The sequence below is a fragment of the Ciconia boyciana genome, chromosome 1 (assembly GCF_034638445.1).
Source record: "Ciconia boyciana chromosome 1, ASM3463844v1, whole genome shotgun sequence".
NCBI lineage: Eukaryota > Metazoa > Chordata > Aves > Ciconiiformes > Ciconiidae > Ciconia > Ciconia boyciana.
This window is the reverse complement of record NC_132934.1, coordinates 124,742,150-124,756,782: the sequence shown is the minus strand read 5'-3', so window position 1 is coordinate 124,756,782 and position 14,633 is coordinate 124,742,150. Positions and strand designations below refer to the sequence as shown.

Here is a 14,633-nt window from a genome sequence, read left to right as displayed (position 1 = left end):
AGGATTGTCTAAACTAAGGTTAACATTTCCATGCAATAATCTTACCACTCTGAGACATTGAATAACCTAGTGTACTTTTATTAAGTAAATGGAAGCAGAGGTTAATGAACATTTATTGGACCAACTTAACACCTTGAAATCACAGGCATCAGTCAGACTGAGAGGCAGCATACTGATAAGATCAAGTTTTCTTTACAAATCTAAGAGCCCCTGTACAAAAATAAAGTATAAAAGGGGCAAACAGAAATATTTGCTTCGTCCCAATCCCAGGGCTGCTTCTGAGGTCACATTCAGCATAAATTTAGAGAAGTCCAAGAGGCGCTCTAAATTATGCAGTGATATTTACAGTACTAGGAGGACCCTTCTCCAGTTGAAAAAAAAAAAAAAAAATTAACATTAGCTCTGCACCTGCATGAGTCTTCCCTATGCAAGCGAAGCTTCCAGCTGAATTTATGGCAGCCTTTTGCCCTTTAGGTACCACACAAATAACAGAGACGCATCAGAAGGGTTTGGGCAGGGTAGGAGGCAGGGGAGGCATGGATTGGGCAGACTGAGGAGTCCTGGGCTGGCTCTGGGCTTCCTGGGACTGTGCCGAAACCAGTTCACGGAGCTCACTGGGCTGCGTGGCTCAGCTGTACTTAAAATCTAGGGGGGGTCCAAGTTAATCTGTTGCTACTGAAGGTTCCTACAAGGAAAACAGTCTGTGGTGAGGAGGAGGCAGGACAGTATGCTAACTGATGTGCTTTACAGGTTTTGTCTCTTGATAAAAAGCTAGACAGTGAGAATAAAAGAAACAAAGCTCTCCAAGTTAGTCTTTCTACTGTGTAATATTAACTGAATGGTAGCTCCATTTAAGAGAAGAAAAGCGTATTAGTTACATTAAATCACTACTTATTGTCATCTACATAAGGCAGAAGCACCCTCATGGGCCTTAGGAGTTTTCTTTCCTTACAGGCTGGATACACAGAAATTCCAAGAAATTTACATTAACAGAGTCAAAAGTGTGTAGTCAAAACGTTTACGGTGGACTATACCCAAATTATCAAAATTACTTTACCTGGTTAATGTCATAAACATTTGAGATGAAGAACGTGTCACTGAAGTCAGATACCAATGCTTACCAGAGAAGAAGTTTGTATTTCTAACATCAGAAACACTCCACTGCTTGGTTTTCAGTAGGTCTTCCCATCTTTGTGCTTTACTGGGAAAAGAGGTAGTTTTGAGAGTGAATGAACCTGTCACTTCGATGAGCTCAGCTAGTCTGTAATACTACCACTGCAACAGCCGATCTACAGGAACACCTGCTAAGGTTCATCCAGGACTAAAAAGACACGGCACGACTACTTGAAAAATTACCTCTTACTCACTAAATAGTTCACAGTTTGCACCTATCCCCTTTTACAGGGGCTAAATTCAGAACAGATGAGCAGCTTTTATTACTCCCTCTTACTCGCTGGCTGGCTTATGCGAGGCCCACGCAGATAGTTTCTCATCGGTTAGTTTCCAGCACTCCACAAACTACAAACGCAAGGGACTCCGTTACAGTACTTGTCCTGGGACGCAGTCGCAGAACTGTGATTCCAGCTGTGGCGTAAGTGGGTTCAGCAGGTGGGGTAAAGCGAGGGACCAAGTTCCTTTCTGCGCTGCAGGCTACAAGCTGTGCTGTGAATGCTGCACAAAATATACACCTTGCCTGACCTGCCTGGATGGGATGCCTAGCTGGACCTAGATTTCGCCTACGGGTTTTACAAGAATAGAGGTTTGACCACCCAGCCTGCAGTAGGAATAGGCAGGAGAAAATTAGCAACCTATGCACTTCATGGTAATTACCCCTGTGATCAAGGTTCAACCATGAGAACCTTTTCTGATTACACATGCAGTGGTCCCAAACAACTGGCACAGCCCACAGATCAATTACAGCTGACAGTTCAACTTTGAGGATAAATCCTTTGAGAACACTGTATCATTTTAATATAAACACTAAACTTCATACTATACAACAGCACAGCCAACCAAGCTTCGCAGATAAATCATTTGAAGGAACACCCTATTTCTGACACCTAAAAAGAGGTGGCAATGCTTGCTTCTGCTAACCATTTTCAGAAAAAAAATGCAAACCATCTGGGCCAGTGAGAGCATGAAGGGAAACAAAACACCAGTTCACCACATGGTTAAATTTTCTTACTTGGCTCTGCTCTAATTCTAAATTAGTTGAACTTGTGCTCGTACAGGCGGAGCAGAGCCCCTGGAACAGACTGCAGGCTGCGCCCCTACAAGGGCCTTCCCTTAACAGGCTTTAAGAAACCTTTTCTCACTGCACGAGTCACTGATTTGTTCTTGAAACTCCCTGCGATGAAATGAAGGACCCAAAAGCATTCAATTGTTGAACACATAAAAGGAAGTATATTTAAAATAAAAAAAATTGGTCAGACTGTAGAGTCAATTACCATTTTTAAAGGAATTTACAGGGCTGTTGTAGATGAGTCTTTTGGAATAGTCAGTTTATCGCAATGCCTAAACTGGTTTCTTCATTGCACAGTATTTTCTTTTAAAATGTGTGCATTTTTAAACAATTACATACATATTAAAAATCAGCATTTCTTTGCTTAAACTTAATTAAAACGTTAATACTCTCAGACAACACAGATCTGAAATGGTGAAACCAGTAATTGCCCCCTCCCACCTTACAACAAATTAAATTGAGACAAAATTACAAACACATTTCACTACATGATTATTATTAATAAAAATCAGTTTGTTTTTTTTTTATAAAGTTGCCCAAAATGCAAGGGATGTGCATAGGTTTACAACTTAGTCAGAATAATATTTTACTTTATTCCCTTGGGTACGTGTTCCCATGAACGGAATGTACTTTGCTGTAGATTACAGGTTTTATCAACACAGATACACCAACGGCATGAACGCTTGCGACTGTCCACATGCATTAAGAGTCAAGACCCAATTTCGAATTTCTAAAAGTTTTACAGAGTTCTTCAAAGAGACAGTATCACATTATCTGGATGTTACACAAAAGTACTTAAAAATACTATCCTAGGGAAAAAAAAGCAAAAAAAGGCCTTTAAAATTTATGAATTTGTTTCATAACCACTAGACTAATTACTTCAAATAAATAAAGGAAAGCAAAGTATTCCAATCCATAAAATCAGACTCTAAAAAGAATGTAGTGTTCCACCCCCAAGTTAAGGTAACAGAATCATATTATTATTACTATTAAAATAGATTATAGAAAGCAGCATCTATTTTGTGCAGTTTTTAGGGGCCCTTGAAATAAAAAGCTATGATTTCCAAAAATATAACATTCCAAAGGACTGAATAATACATATATTTAAAGATACATTTTATTAAAGTTTAGGAGAAATGATTAAAAAAAGATACTGTCTCTTTAAATTAGTGTTTAATTTTTTTTCCCCCTCCTCCTATCTATTCGGACATGACAATAATTATATTTTAGGTCACACTACATCTAGGTAGTCTCTAGGGGCCAAGACCTGTTGACACAAGGTCAATAACGAAGAGGTTTTCCATGTATGAGGTGGTTCCCAGTAATGACAGATTTATTTTTTTTCAATTCTCTCGTGACCGGTCTAGTAGACCCAGGAGACCGGGACCCACTGTGAGGCTGTACACACAAGCTCGATGGCTTCCTCCAGGTGCCTGATAGTTTCATCAATTTCATTGTTGATAATTGTTAGGTCAAAGTAGTGTGCATATGTTCTCTGTAAGATTTCCGACTCCTTCTGCAGGCGCTGAAGAGATTCATCCTGTGCGGCGGTCAGAAAAGAAAATGGGAGAGAGAGAAGTTGGATCCTTTCGTACTCTTCTACAGCAGCTTTCTAACTGTTGCTTACAGAGAAGGAAACGGGCAAAAAAGCCTTTGGGAGGCCTAGGTGGTTTAGATCCCCCACCTAAATCTATGGAAATCACACGGGAGAAATGGCACAATTTCTCTCTTGAAGCTGACGTTCAAACAGCACTTAGTTATTGTCATTACTTGAGACAAAACACACGTCTAGCATTAAAAAAGCAAGGCAGAGGATGGAAGCTTAGAAAAGCAGCACAGACAAGAGCAACGGAGACATATATGAATAAAACATACAAAGTGCACAAATACGAGCTATTGGTCCTATGTCCAGGTAAGAACACAAGAAACAGGAGAGGGTATATCGTCAGGTATCAGCTGTTCCCGGTTTTGGCAATGTTTTCTGTTCAACGTCAGTCTTCTGGGCCTACTTCCTTTAATAATCATTTACTGATAAGGAAGTTCTCACTCCGCATTACTCTGCGGTTCCCATTTCAGAGCATGCCATTTCCAGCATCCCTCAGTGTGAGATCCTGAGGACGAACCACGCAGCCGGCTCTCAAGAAGGGCCAGGGGGAGCAGACTGGTGCTCTCCATGGCTGCGTGCCAATCTCCGTACAGAAAGAAGTGCATCCTACTTTGTGGGTGCGCTACTGGATTCTGCGCAGCCAGCAACGCTACGGCAATGGGCTTTGTTAGCGAGGTCTGCCTTTCTGAGAGAGCGGGATTGCAAAAGACTTCTTTCTAGGGCTCTGCTGCAATTATAAGTTTGAATTATCTTCCTGCAAATTGCCTTAGAAATTAAAAAAAATCATTTGCTGCTTTCAGAAACCTTGAAATAGCCACAGGAAAGTAATCAAGTCCTTCCCGCCCCTCAGGTTAGGGGTGGATATGGGGCAAAATTACCTATGAACAGCATAGACTCTTGCTGCTCTGTAGTATCTATAGGGTCACCCTACTGGATCAGTCAACTGGGATACACTTTATTAGAGTTTTAGGCTGCAGGAAGTACAGACACAGTGCGTGCCTATAGCTGTTTTCACAATAAATTATTCTGGGAACAGAATTTTATTTTTCTGTTTAAACTTCTGAAGTATTTGTAATTACAGCGACAAGTAGCTGTGGAACAGCAGCTTTCAGGTCCTCTGAAGGGAAAAACCTGCACTGAGACAGTTCTCCTTCCCTGTAGCTATGAAACCAGCCACTTCTGGAGAAGTTCTGTACCGAAGTTACAGTTCTGCTTCTCTCCTGAAGCTGCAGCCTCAAATGAGGGGGGGATGTCGCCTTTGCTTGATAATCACTACAAATCTCATTCAAAGTCAGACAAATACTCCTCACATGCACTTCTCTACAAGGGATGCTCCTTGTATGGACCATTATGCATCGCCAGTGATGCCTGGAACATCCACAGAAAATACCAGTGCATGCAAATTGAATTTATGCTATTAACAAATTGGACAATATGGATCAATATTAATATTAAATATTTTTGTGGAACATTTCATATGGCTCAGTGTCTTTAAGCCAAAAACCTAGTTAGGTAAACTGCCAACTTCTCATAGATTCCAAAAGAGACATCAATTTATATCAGAAGAGGATCTAAACTTTTCTGCTTAAATTAACCTACAAAGGAAAAAAAATCCTACCTGTCAAGCAGAATATTTTCAGTGCTTTAAACATATCTAGCTAAGATTAATTTTATATTTAAAGCCAGTCTTAGCAAAATCATATTGCACCTTTAAAAGAGTTTTAATTTCATGGCACAAGGCTAACAGTACCTGAAAACCCCCCATGAAGCCTTAGAACTGTTAAGTCATATGTAGCTTTTTAATTGCTATTCAGATTTCCCATCAGTGTCATCTTTACCTACAAGTATGAGAAAGAACTTTTCTCACTAAAGCATCTATCTTACTGTGACTGACAATAAAAATCTGAAAAACAGCTATCTCATCTTAAAAAAACCCAACTGGTAGGTACAGAAGAATGAATACTAATATTTACCTTGCACACATAGATGTCACAAAACTAAGAGTTTCAAAAATCCATTAAATTTTAATATTTTTCTGACTTAGCTTCTCCTAGAATCCAAATTTACTGGGATCAAAGTGGGTTGTATTTTGGAATACCTAAATTTCCTCGCCTGTTAGAAATGTAGAACATTACTTCTTTTGTATACCTTTAGGGGCAGTAATAAGTTTGGGATAGGCCACTGCAGCAGTTTTCAAATAGGTTCAAACTTTCTCAAGTTCTCCAAAAAGAAAAGAGATTACAGTTCTTGATTTTTGTTTTATTCTGGGACCAAATTTCACCTGTGTTTGTGATAGAGTATCTATTTGTAAATTCAAACTCACATCAGACTTGGCTAAGTGTTTCCTCTGTGTCTGTAAGTCTTAAATACCAAAATTCATCTTTGAAGCTAACACTTCCTCAAAATTTTTGCTGCAGTAAGTTCCTCTCAATTTCTCTAAAATTTCTTAATTAAATTTTGAACAGTGAACAGCCCAAATTATTCTCCAAGAAGAATATTATCCAGCAGTTGTGCTCTTAATAGTGTCAAGAAATAAGATATTTATGAAAATGTTCAGCTAGCTGCAGACAGACAAATGAACGGCCACAACTTCAGTAATTTCACATTTGGGAGCAGAACATCTGTCTCTTCTTCTTCCCTCAGCTCTCATGCAATAGGCATTTTATGTGGGTCTAGTTGTAGTGTGTCCATTATTGGAACAGACTTTTCTTTCCTGTCACTAGAATTCAGTTGACTTTCCTAATCTTCTCTCCTTCTCCAGCATAGCTGGGACAGAAAGGAGTGAAACATGGCTTTTATCCATGAAATCTCTCCCATGTGCATAATGGCCACCAGTGATCTCTTCTGTCTCTGAGGGCTGGTGGTTTTTTTTTTGCCTTAAAGTACATAGGACAATAGCTGCCTTTTGTGACAGTCAAAGCACAGCCTAACAAATTAATAATATTCCCTTCTAAGGCTGTGAACAATGTATAAGTACACCATCTGACCTTTGCCAATTTTGCTTCAACAGAAAGAAATTATCCTCAATTTAAACATGTGGTGGACTGCAAACTTCTTAGGAAAAATTCCTTTTATTCTCTGGCTGTAGGAAGGGAGGAAGCATAGCTAAAATCCGGAAGAATTTGGCTCAGTAAAGATTTACACATGACTCAATAAAGGTTTAGATCAAAAAAGTGGAGCCTGTCAACTCTTTGCTGCTGTCTGGGCAATGGGAGATAGAAAACAGCTGGAGGAAAGAGGAACTACTCCAATGTTTCCTGATATGCTCTCTCCTCTCTCTGTTTTAGCACAGCAATAATCTGATTTAAGTTTCTTTTGTGATTAGACAGGTGGGTACGCTCTGGGAGATTTCCTGTATGATTTAAATTGGTTTTGTGCTTTGCAGAATTGCTCATAGTGCACTGCTATATTCAGTTGGAAAGCGTAATATTTTGTCTCCTAACCCTTGCTGTGTGGTCCTTGATTATTGAGGTATTTTGTGTGGTCTATGATAGGTTAAAGTGTCTCAAGAGAGATACTTTTAGGATCAGGCCTCTGCACTGATTTTACCACAAAGTTCAGATGTACAGCTGTAAGAGTAGAAATTTTACTCTCTAGTTTCTTTTTACTAGCAGGATAATTTTAGTGCAGATATCTGAAGTCATTATTACATTAAATTTTTATTCCAATGGCGAAAGTAATGTTGAATGGGAACGAGCATATCTACATTCTAAAACTACGGAAATAACCAGGACTACCTTGTCAGCCCCTAGCTGGTACTTACAGGCAATTTTCTGCACCATTTTGGCAGCTAGGTACAGTTAGTACGAGTGCAGGAAAATGAAAAGAAAAGCAAAGATGAAATTTAAGAAAACATAAAGGGGGAAAAAAGGACAGTCATTTACAGAAGTGTTCTCAAAAAGCGTAAGTAAAATAAACAAAGCAGGATAAGAGGATAAACAGAAAGGGATACTCATTATGCAAATGAACCTTTCAAAAAGGAAGCATGAATGGGAAATATGAAACACACACTCTTCACCCTTGTTTGCTGCCTTGCAGGCTGCTAACACACGGACACAATTTGCATATCTCCCTTCATGCAGCCCAGTAAACCTTGGAAAATAGGATCCTGTATTAGGGTAAGGTCTGTTGCTATTACCATTTCCTGCCCCTCCTTTCCTTAAGTTTAATTGATTCATAAATTAGCATGCTTTATAAGTGTGGCCTCAGTTCAGCAATTCATGTGCCTGAGTGAAACCCTGAGGGCACAGAGACTTTAGTCACAAGAGCTTAAAATGAAGATGCCGTCTTACAGCATGAATGCAAATATTTAGAACATAATACTTTACTTCTACTAATATTTCTTTGGCATGAACAAATATTTCCCCACCACTACTATAAAACATACATTTCTGTCCTCTTCCCAATGTACCACGGAGAATATTTTCTCCCTCATATGAACAGTCCCGAATGTCACTGTATTATATCCTACAGCTGGAAGATTAAAAGTTGAGTACCACTGGCAGATGAGTGAGGCCAAGGAAGACTATTTGGGAGCTGAGACACAGGTACAGAGGCAACAAATCCAGGCAATTACCTAATTCCACAAGGTACCTGGCTACTTGAGTGCTGCTGTAAGCACAACGCTTGCTAGAATTCTAGCTATTTTTTACATGATGCCATGCCATTTGCTTGCACAAAAGCAAATTCAGTGTAGAACACAAAATTTTAGTATTTTCTCAAGATCATACTGATTTACAGCATATGCCAACACCAGCAGTCAGACAAACTGTCACTTCACTAACATTGCAAATTGTTATGTTGAGAGATCTTTGTCTGTACAGTCACGACGTTTACCAGTTAGGTCCACAAGACACGGTGAAATGACATAACTTACTGCTGTGAAAAGTAAAAGATCCTTCTTGCCCCTCCCATCTCTCTTCCTGGCTGTATGCTTTCACTGCTTGTTCTGGCACTGGTGCTTGTCAGAGCCTTTGTGAGCTGCTTAAAAACTGACAAAAATCCAATTTAGAGCTAAAGTAGCTCCCCAAAGGATCTGGTAAGTGCCATGGCCAGTGCAGACTGGCAGCATATGTCCCAGAAGTGAGTTAGAGAGAATCACTCCCTTCAGCAACAGCAAATTAGTAGAATGCCTCAGCTGCCAGTAAAATTGCAGCTCGAGGCCAATATTTTTAACTCTCCACTTGCTATTTTAACAATCATTCAGGGTATTTGGATTTAAATATGTTTGTCTTGTTCCTTATTTTCCTGCAAGCCTCTGCAGTGATGTCATAGTTTCATACTTATGATATTGTAATTACATTTCTATAGAAACAGGCTGTAGAGATAGGGCTTCTGACTTTATTTTTGCATAATCACAGAGACATCTAGGAGATCTGGAACAGATTCATGGTCAAATCCAATTGATTAAATATCTTCATATCATGGTTTAAAAAAGGCTGAGCAGATAAAGTGTTTGTATAAATACCGTTTGCCCTGTTGTGCTAAATCCAGGATTGCTTGATATCATCTTTGAAATCAGTAGCAATCTGCAGAGCAGATACTCTATAAAAACTAAGTAGGAAATTCAGGATGTGGGCCTCCATGCATACTTAACATTATTCCACAAGCAATTACCCCTTTGGTCAAAGCTTCCAATTCTTAGAGAACAGTCTTTGAAATTAATAAGCCTATTTCTGATATACATTTGCTGTATAGAAAAAATACTAAAAGATAAAGGTGGGATGACAGCACAGTCACGCACACCCATTTCTTCAGTTCAGGCCAGCTGTAATCTAGTGCTAGCATTGCAACTCAGAATTGAGTAATTTGTGCTAATGATTTGTCAAGGATTTGGAAATGGAGCTAGGGCAGGGAATGAAATAAAAGAATATGTATTTTTAGAATACATCATGTGGATCATTCAACTTGAAGTTCATATATTGAATCAGAAAAATCAGTTAATAAACAATAAATACATCTCGATCAACTTAATAGTGCTGCCATACAACTGTCTTTCTGCCTCTCCATTTACAGACAAGGAAACAATTAAAGAGTCTTATCTGCATATTTGAATCTCATCCTTAATTCTGTCTCTGATAGGACATTAGATTGCAACATGCCATACCTCATTAATGCCTGGGGTAATCGTAGGTGCAGCAATAAAAACAACAAAAGGAGCAAACTCTGCAGTTCTCAGGACCTTCAATGCCTAGGTGAAAAAAAATCAGATACTTTAGAAGAATCCTCCAACAATCAATGTGAAATAAGTTTAGTCACACAAGCAAAAGATACAAAATCATGATTTACCAATGCTGGTATTTGTTTTTCACTGATCTGGAGTCAAAGCCTTAGTAATACAGACACTTAACTTTTTGCATTATTTTACATTTTTGGTGGTCAAACCGTATATTTATCCTTAATTAAAGTGAGTTTTCAAGACAATGAAAGCTTTAGCCTTTTCAGAGAGGCTCTTCCCATACAGTCTCAAAGAGCACAGAATTCTGTTTGCATTTAAACTGAATGATTAACACCAGGTAAAACAATTCAGTCATGCCATAAATAGGGAAAAGAGCCAACTATATTTTAGAATAAATATTCATTAGAATATCATTTTTTTGTCTGACTTTTTCTACCTACCAAGACTTTTTTATTATTTTCTGAAACAAATGAAAATGTGATGTGAGAGGTTCGAAGTTTTTAAAAAGTAAGCATAGTGAAGTTTTTAAAAAGTGAGCATAGCACTAATGCAGGAAATGCAGCACCAATCCCCTAAAACAAATCTGTGCAAAAGGAAAGAATTCTCATTAAAAAGTTGACTTAGTCATAATTTAGTGAGTGACACACAGAGCTGCCATAAGTGAAACTTTGGTACAGATCCAAGCTAGAGCGATGTGCAGGACAGCAAGTAAACATATCTCAGCTGAACGCAAATGGATGGACAACATAAAGTAAGACTACTAAAGGTCAGTCTTTTTTTGCTCCTTCCACTTCCTGTCCAAAGTTTTTTTTTAAAAAATCCCAAAACCAAAAAAACCCCAACCCCCCCCATCCATCCTTTTCCCAAGCTTAAAAGGTTTCAATCTCTGCTGCTTGAAACCCACCTACATATATCATCTATGCCAACCTCCTCTAAACATGAGATAAACCCCACATGTGAAAGTCAAGAAAACTCACATAACTAAGAGTACCCAAGAGAAAGCAGGCAAGCAGTGTAAGATAACCAGGAATGGGTCCACAGACAGGCTGGCCTTAATAAGCTGAGGTGGATGCATGAGGAAGCTGGCTAAGGAAGAGGCTTGCTAGATACATGCTAGAGGAAGTGTAGCAAAGGCATCTGTTACCAAATGTAAATATATGCTAACAAGGATTAAAATGGCTTCCGAGAATTGTAATGCTTCTGAATAATGCAAGTTCAAAAGGTTTGTCAAGAGAGTTTGCTTTGAACAGCTGCTCCGTTTGACCTAACTATAAATGCTGCTCTCCCTGAAAATGGTTAAATGTGGGATTTTATTTTTCAGAACAGCACCACAGCAGCATACTATGTGAACCGTCCTAAATAATTTAGTCAGGTACCTTATTTCTATTACGAAATTCTTAAAGAATTTTAACTTCTTGAATCCATTCACAAAGAAAAAAGAAGGCAGCAAATTGAAATAGATAAACACTGGTCACAATTTTAATTTGTCTTTCCTCCCATTTCCTTCAATCTCCTAGAATAATATAAACATCACGTTTGTCCATATTCATGTTGTTCCACTTAACAAAACATATAAACACATCCCTGTGCATTGAAAGTCATGACTACATGGATGTTTCAAAGGAAACGTATCAGAATTTTCCACTGAAGATTTTATATAATGAATGAACAAACTATTAGTGTTTCTTGAGAGCCTGATTTTCCTTCCTATCCTCTTCCGAAAAGTATAATACTGCAACACAGAAAGGATTTTATAAAGTAACAACACTGATCTGGTCACTGTGCAAACAGGATCAGTATCGATGATTGACCACAAATGTTTCTGACCGTGCTCAATAGTGATATGGAGCCGAGAGTCAGTTAGGAACAAGATTACCCTCTAATACAGCATCAAAGAGAAATTTTTGAAAATGTCAAAACATTACTCCTGGCAGGCAATGACGATCAACTGTTTTGATACATTTCACTGGACATGAGACTAATATATTAAAAAGTTACACGGTAAGTAGATTTTCAAGCTATAGTGGTTGCATACCAAGCTAAACTATGAATTTGTTTCTGCTGTATGTTCTTCTAACCAGATGATTACCAGAATTCTGTTTCACAGATTGATACCTTGGTGTTCCAGGGACTTTTGTTCCACATTACTGTATGCATTACTTATCTAGGGTGCAATCAATAAAAATAAATATATCTCAATAAAATAAGGTTCAAGGATTTGTGATGGGTCCCATTTTCATATACTTCTAATTAGTTACCTGAGGTTCTACATCAAGTATTGCAATTAGTCCCTGCTCATGGATCTTTCGTATTGTTTCCAGTTTTGTCCCATACATTGCATCCTCATGGCTGCCATATTCCAAATATTCGTTGTTTGATATATCCTGCATCATTTGGTCATGTGATACAAAGTAGTAATTTTTCCCATTTTCTTCATCTTTCTTTGGAGGTCGGGTTGTGTCTGAAAATACAAAATATTTTTAGTACAAAAGCAGTATTAAGCTTATATATGGCTTTTTGTTTGGTTTATCTATACTTATTCACTGAATGATGACATGTCAAATCACATATAGAACAGTGAAGCATGAGCTCAGGGTAGGCGGAATGACAGGGGCTGGGAAAAGCAGGAGTCTGGGTGATGTGTGTTGGGAAAAGCAGGAGATGAAGGGATGTGGAAAAGTAAAAATCAAAAGGTAACAGAGGAAGAACAGAAAGTCATAAATAACCTTTACCTGGTCAAGACTATAAGACTCTATCAGCTGCTTTCAACAGCAAACAAAGGCCAGATCTCACAGTTTTTATAGTTTCTAAACAATTCAATTAACATCTCCATTTTACCCCAGGGGCCAGTACTGGGCCCAATCCTGTTCAACATCTTCATTAATGATCTGGATGATGGGGCAGAGTGTACCCTCAGCAAGGATGCCAATGATACAAAACTGGGAGGAGTGGCTGATGTCATCCAGAGGGACCTTGACAAGCTGAAGAAACAGGTGGACAGGAACCTCATGAAGTTCAACAAGGGGAAGTGCCAAGTCCTGTACCTGGGGAGGAACAACCCCATGCACCAGTACACGCTGGGGGCTGACCAGTTGGAAAGCAGCTCTCCAGAAAAGGCCCTGTGGGGGTTCCTGGTAGACACTCAGTTGAACATGAGCCAGCGATGTGCCCCTGTGGCAAAGAAGAGCTAAACGTATCCTGGGCTGCATCAGACAAAGTACTGGCAGCAGGTGGAGGGAGGTGATCCTTCCCCTCTACTCAGCATTGGTGAGGCCAAACCTGGAGTGCTGGGTCCAGTTCTGGGCTCCCCAGTACAAGAGAGACATGGACATACTGGAGAGAGTCCAGTGAAGGGGCACTAAGGGACTGGAGCATCTCTCCTATGAGGAAAGGCTGAGAGAGCTGCGACTGTTTAGCCTGGAGAAGGGAAGGCTCAGGGGGGATCTCATCAATGAGTACAAATATCTAAAGTGGAGGTGTAAAGAAGATGGAGGTCTTTTCAGTAGTGCTCAATGCCAGGACAAGAGGTAATGGGCACACACTGAAACATGGGAACTTCCATCTGAATGTAAGGAAACACTTTTTAACTGTGAGGGTGACCGAGCACTGGCACAGGTTGCCCAGAGAGGTGGTGGAGTCTCCATTCTTGGCGATATTCAAAAGCCACCTGGACATGGTCCTGGGCAACTGGCTCTAGGTGGCCCTGCTTGAGCAGGGGGATTGGACCAGATGACTTCCAGAGGTAAGGATCTCAACCATTCTGTGATTCTGTAGGTCATCTGCTCCTCTTTTGCCCACAGGCACGCTGATATGCATTTGCTTATCTTCTAATATTCCCTCACATACTGATTTACTCTCATATTTTTCCACTATCACATTTATGTTGGTGATATATCTGAAACACCACATCTCTTCCCAATCTAATCCCGTATCTTCCAACAACCCTATCATAATTTCTAACAAGGTATCAAAAAATTGAACTAATCTTCTCTTTTTAATTATACCTATTAGTGTTCTGAGGATTAATTAGCAATGTTCTGAGCATTAGTTAGCATATTACAAAAATGAAAAGTTCTATAGAAATATTATAGATCATAGTTATTATTTTAAGGAATTCAAGAACAATGGATCATATAAACCATATAATATCACTATACTAATCACTGCTGCCGTAGGTCTGCTGAACTTACATACTCTTACATTTCCCCCAAGTCCTCTTCTTTTGTAAAAACATTTCTGTATTTTCCTTTTTTTTACTTAAATTCTTATGAGGTTTTCTTCTTCTCAGTGTGAAAGTGTAAGTCTAAAAAGTGGGTAAGGGCCTGATTACTTGTGGTCAAGAGAAATGAAAGCTACATAGCAATAACATACTTTTCGGATATATTGCTTCTGCAGACCTATGCGGTAAGAGATGTATGGCCTACTAATCCTTTTAATTAACTACCACTGTGTGTGACATGATCTTTATGATCAGGTTTCCAGTAGGTAGAGAATTTCTTCATAAAGCATTCCCCAAAACTCCACACCCAACTTAAGGCCTATCTGAAAAGCTACCTACTCCTACCATGGTTCTGTAAAATAATGCAGAAAATGCAGTAAAATCCATC

At 39.1% G+C, this 14,633-nt stretch overlaps 1 protein-coding gene across 3 annotated transcripts in view; it reads right to left on the bottom strand.

The window, feature by feature from the left end:
- Nucleotides 1–341: 341 nt before the first annotated feature.
- CASK (calcium/calmodulin dependent serine protein kinase) overlaps nt 342–14,633 on the bottom strand; it is a 228,278-nt gene continuing 213,986 nt past the window's right edge. For 2 of the 3 annotated variants that reach the window (XM_072847953.1, XM_072847962.1), the window contains exons 23-25: nt 12,285–12,487; nt 9,955–10,038; nt 342–3,782 (exon numbers count right to left, since the gene is read on the bottom strand). In XM_072847953.1, coding sequence (XP_072704054.1) covers nt 3,606–3,782; nt 9,955–10,038; nt 12,285–12,487 — 464 coding nt within the window. In that variant the 3' untranslated portion in view covers nt 342–3,605. The remainder of the gene's footprint in view (nt 3,783–9,954; nt 10,039–12,284; nt 12,488–14,633) is intronic. The other variant, XM_072847944.1, reaches the window with a different exon arrangement.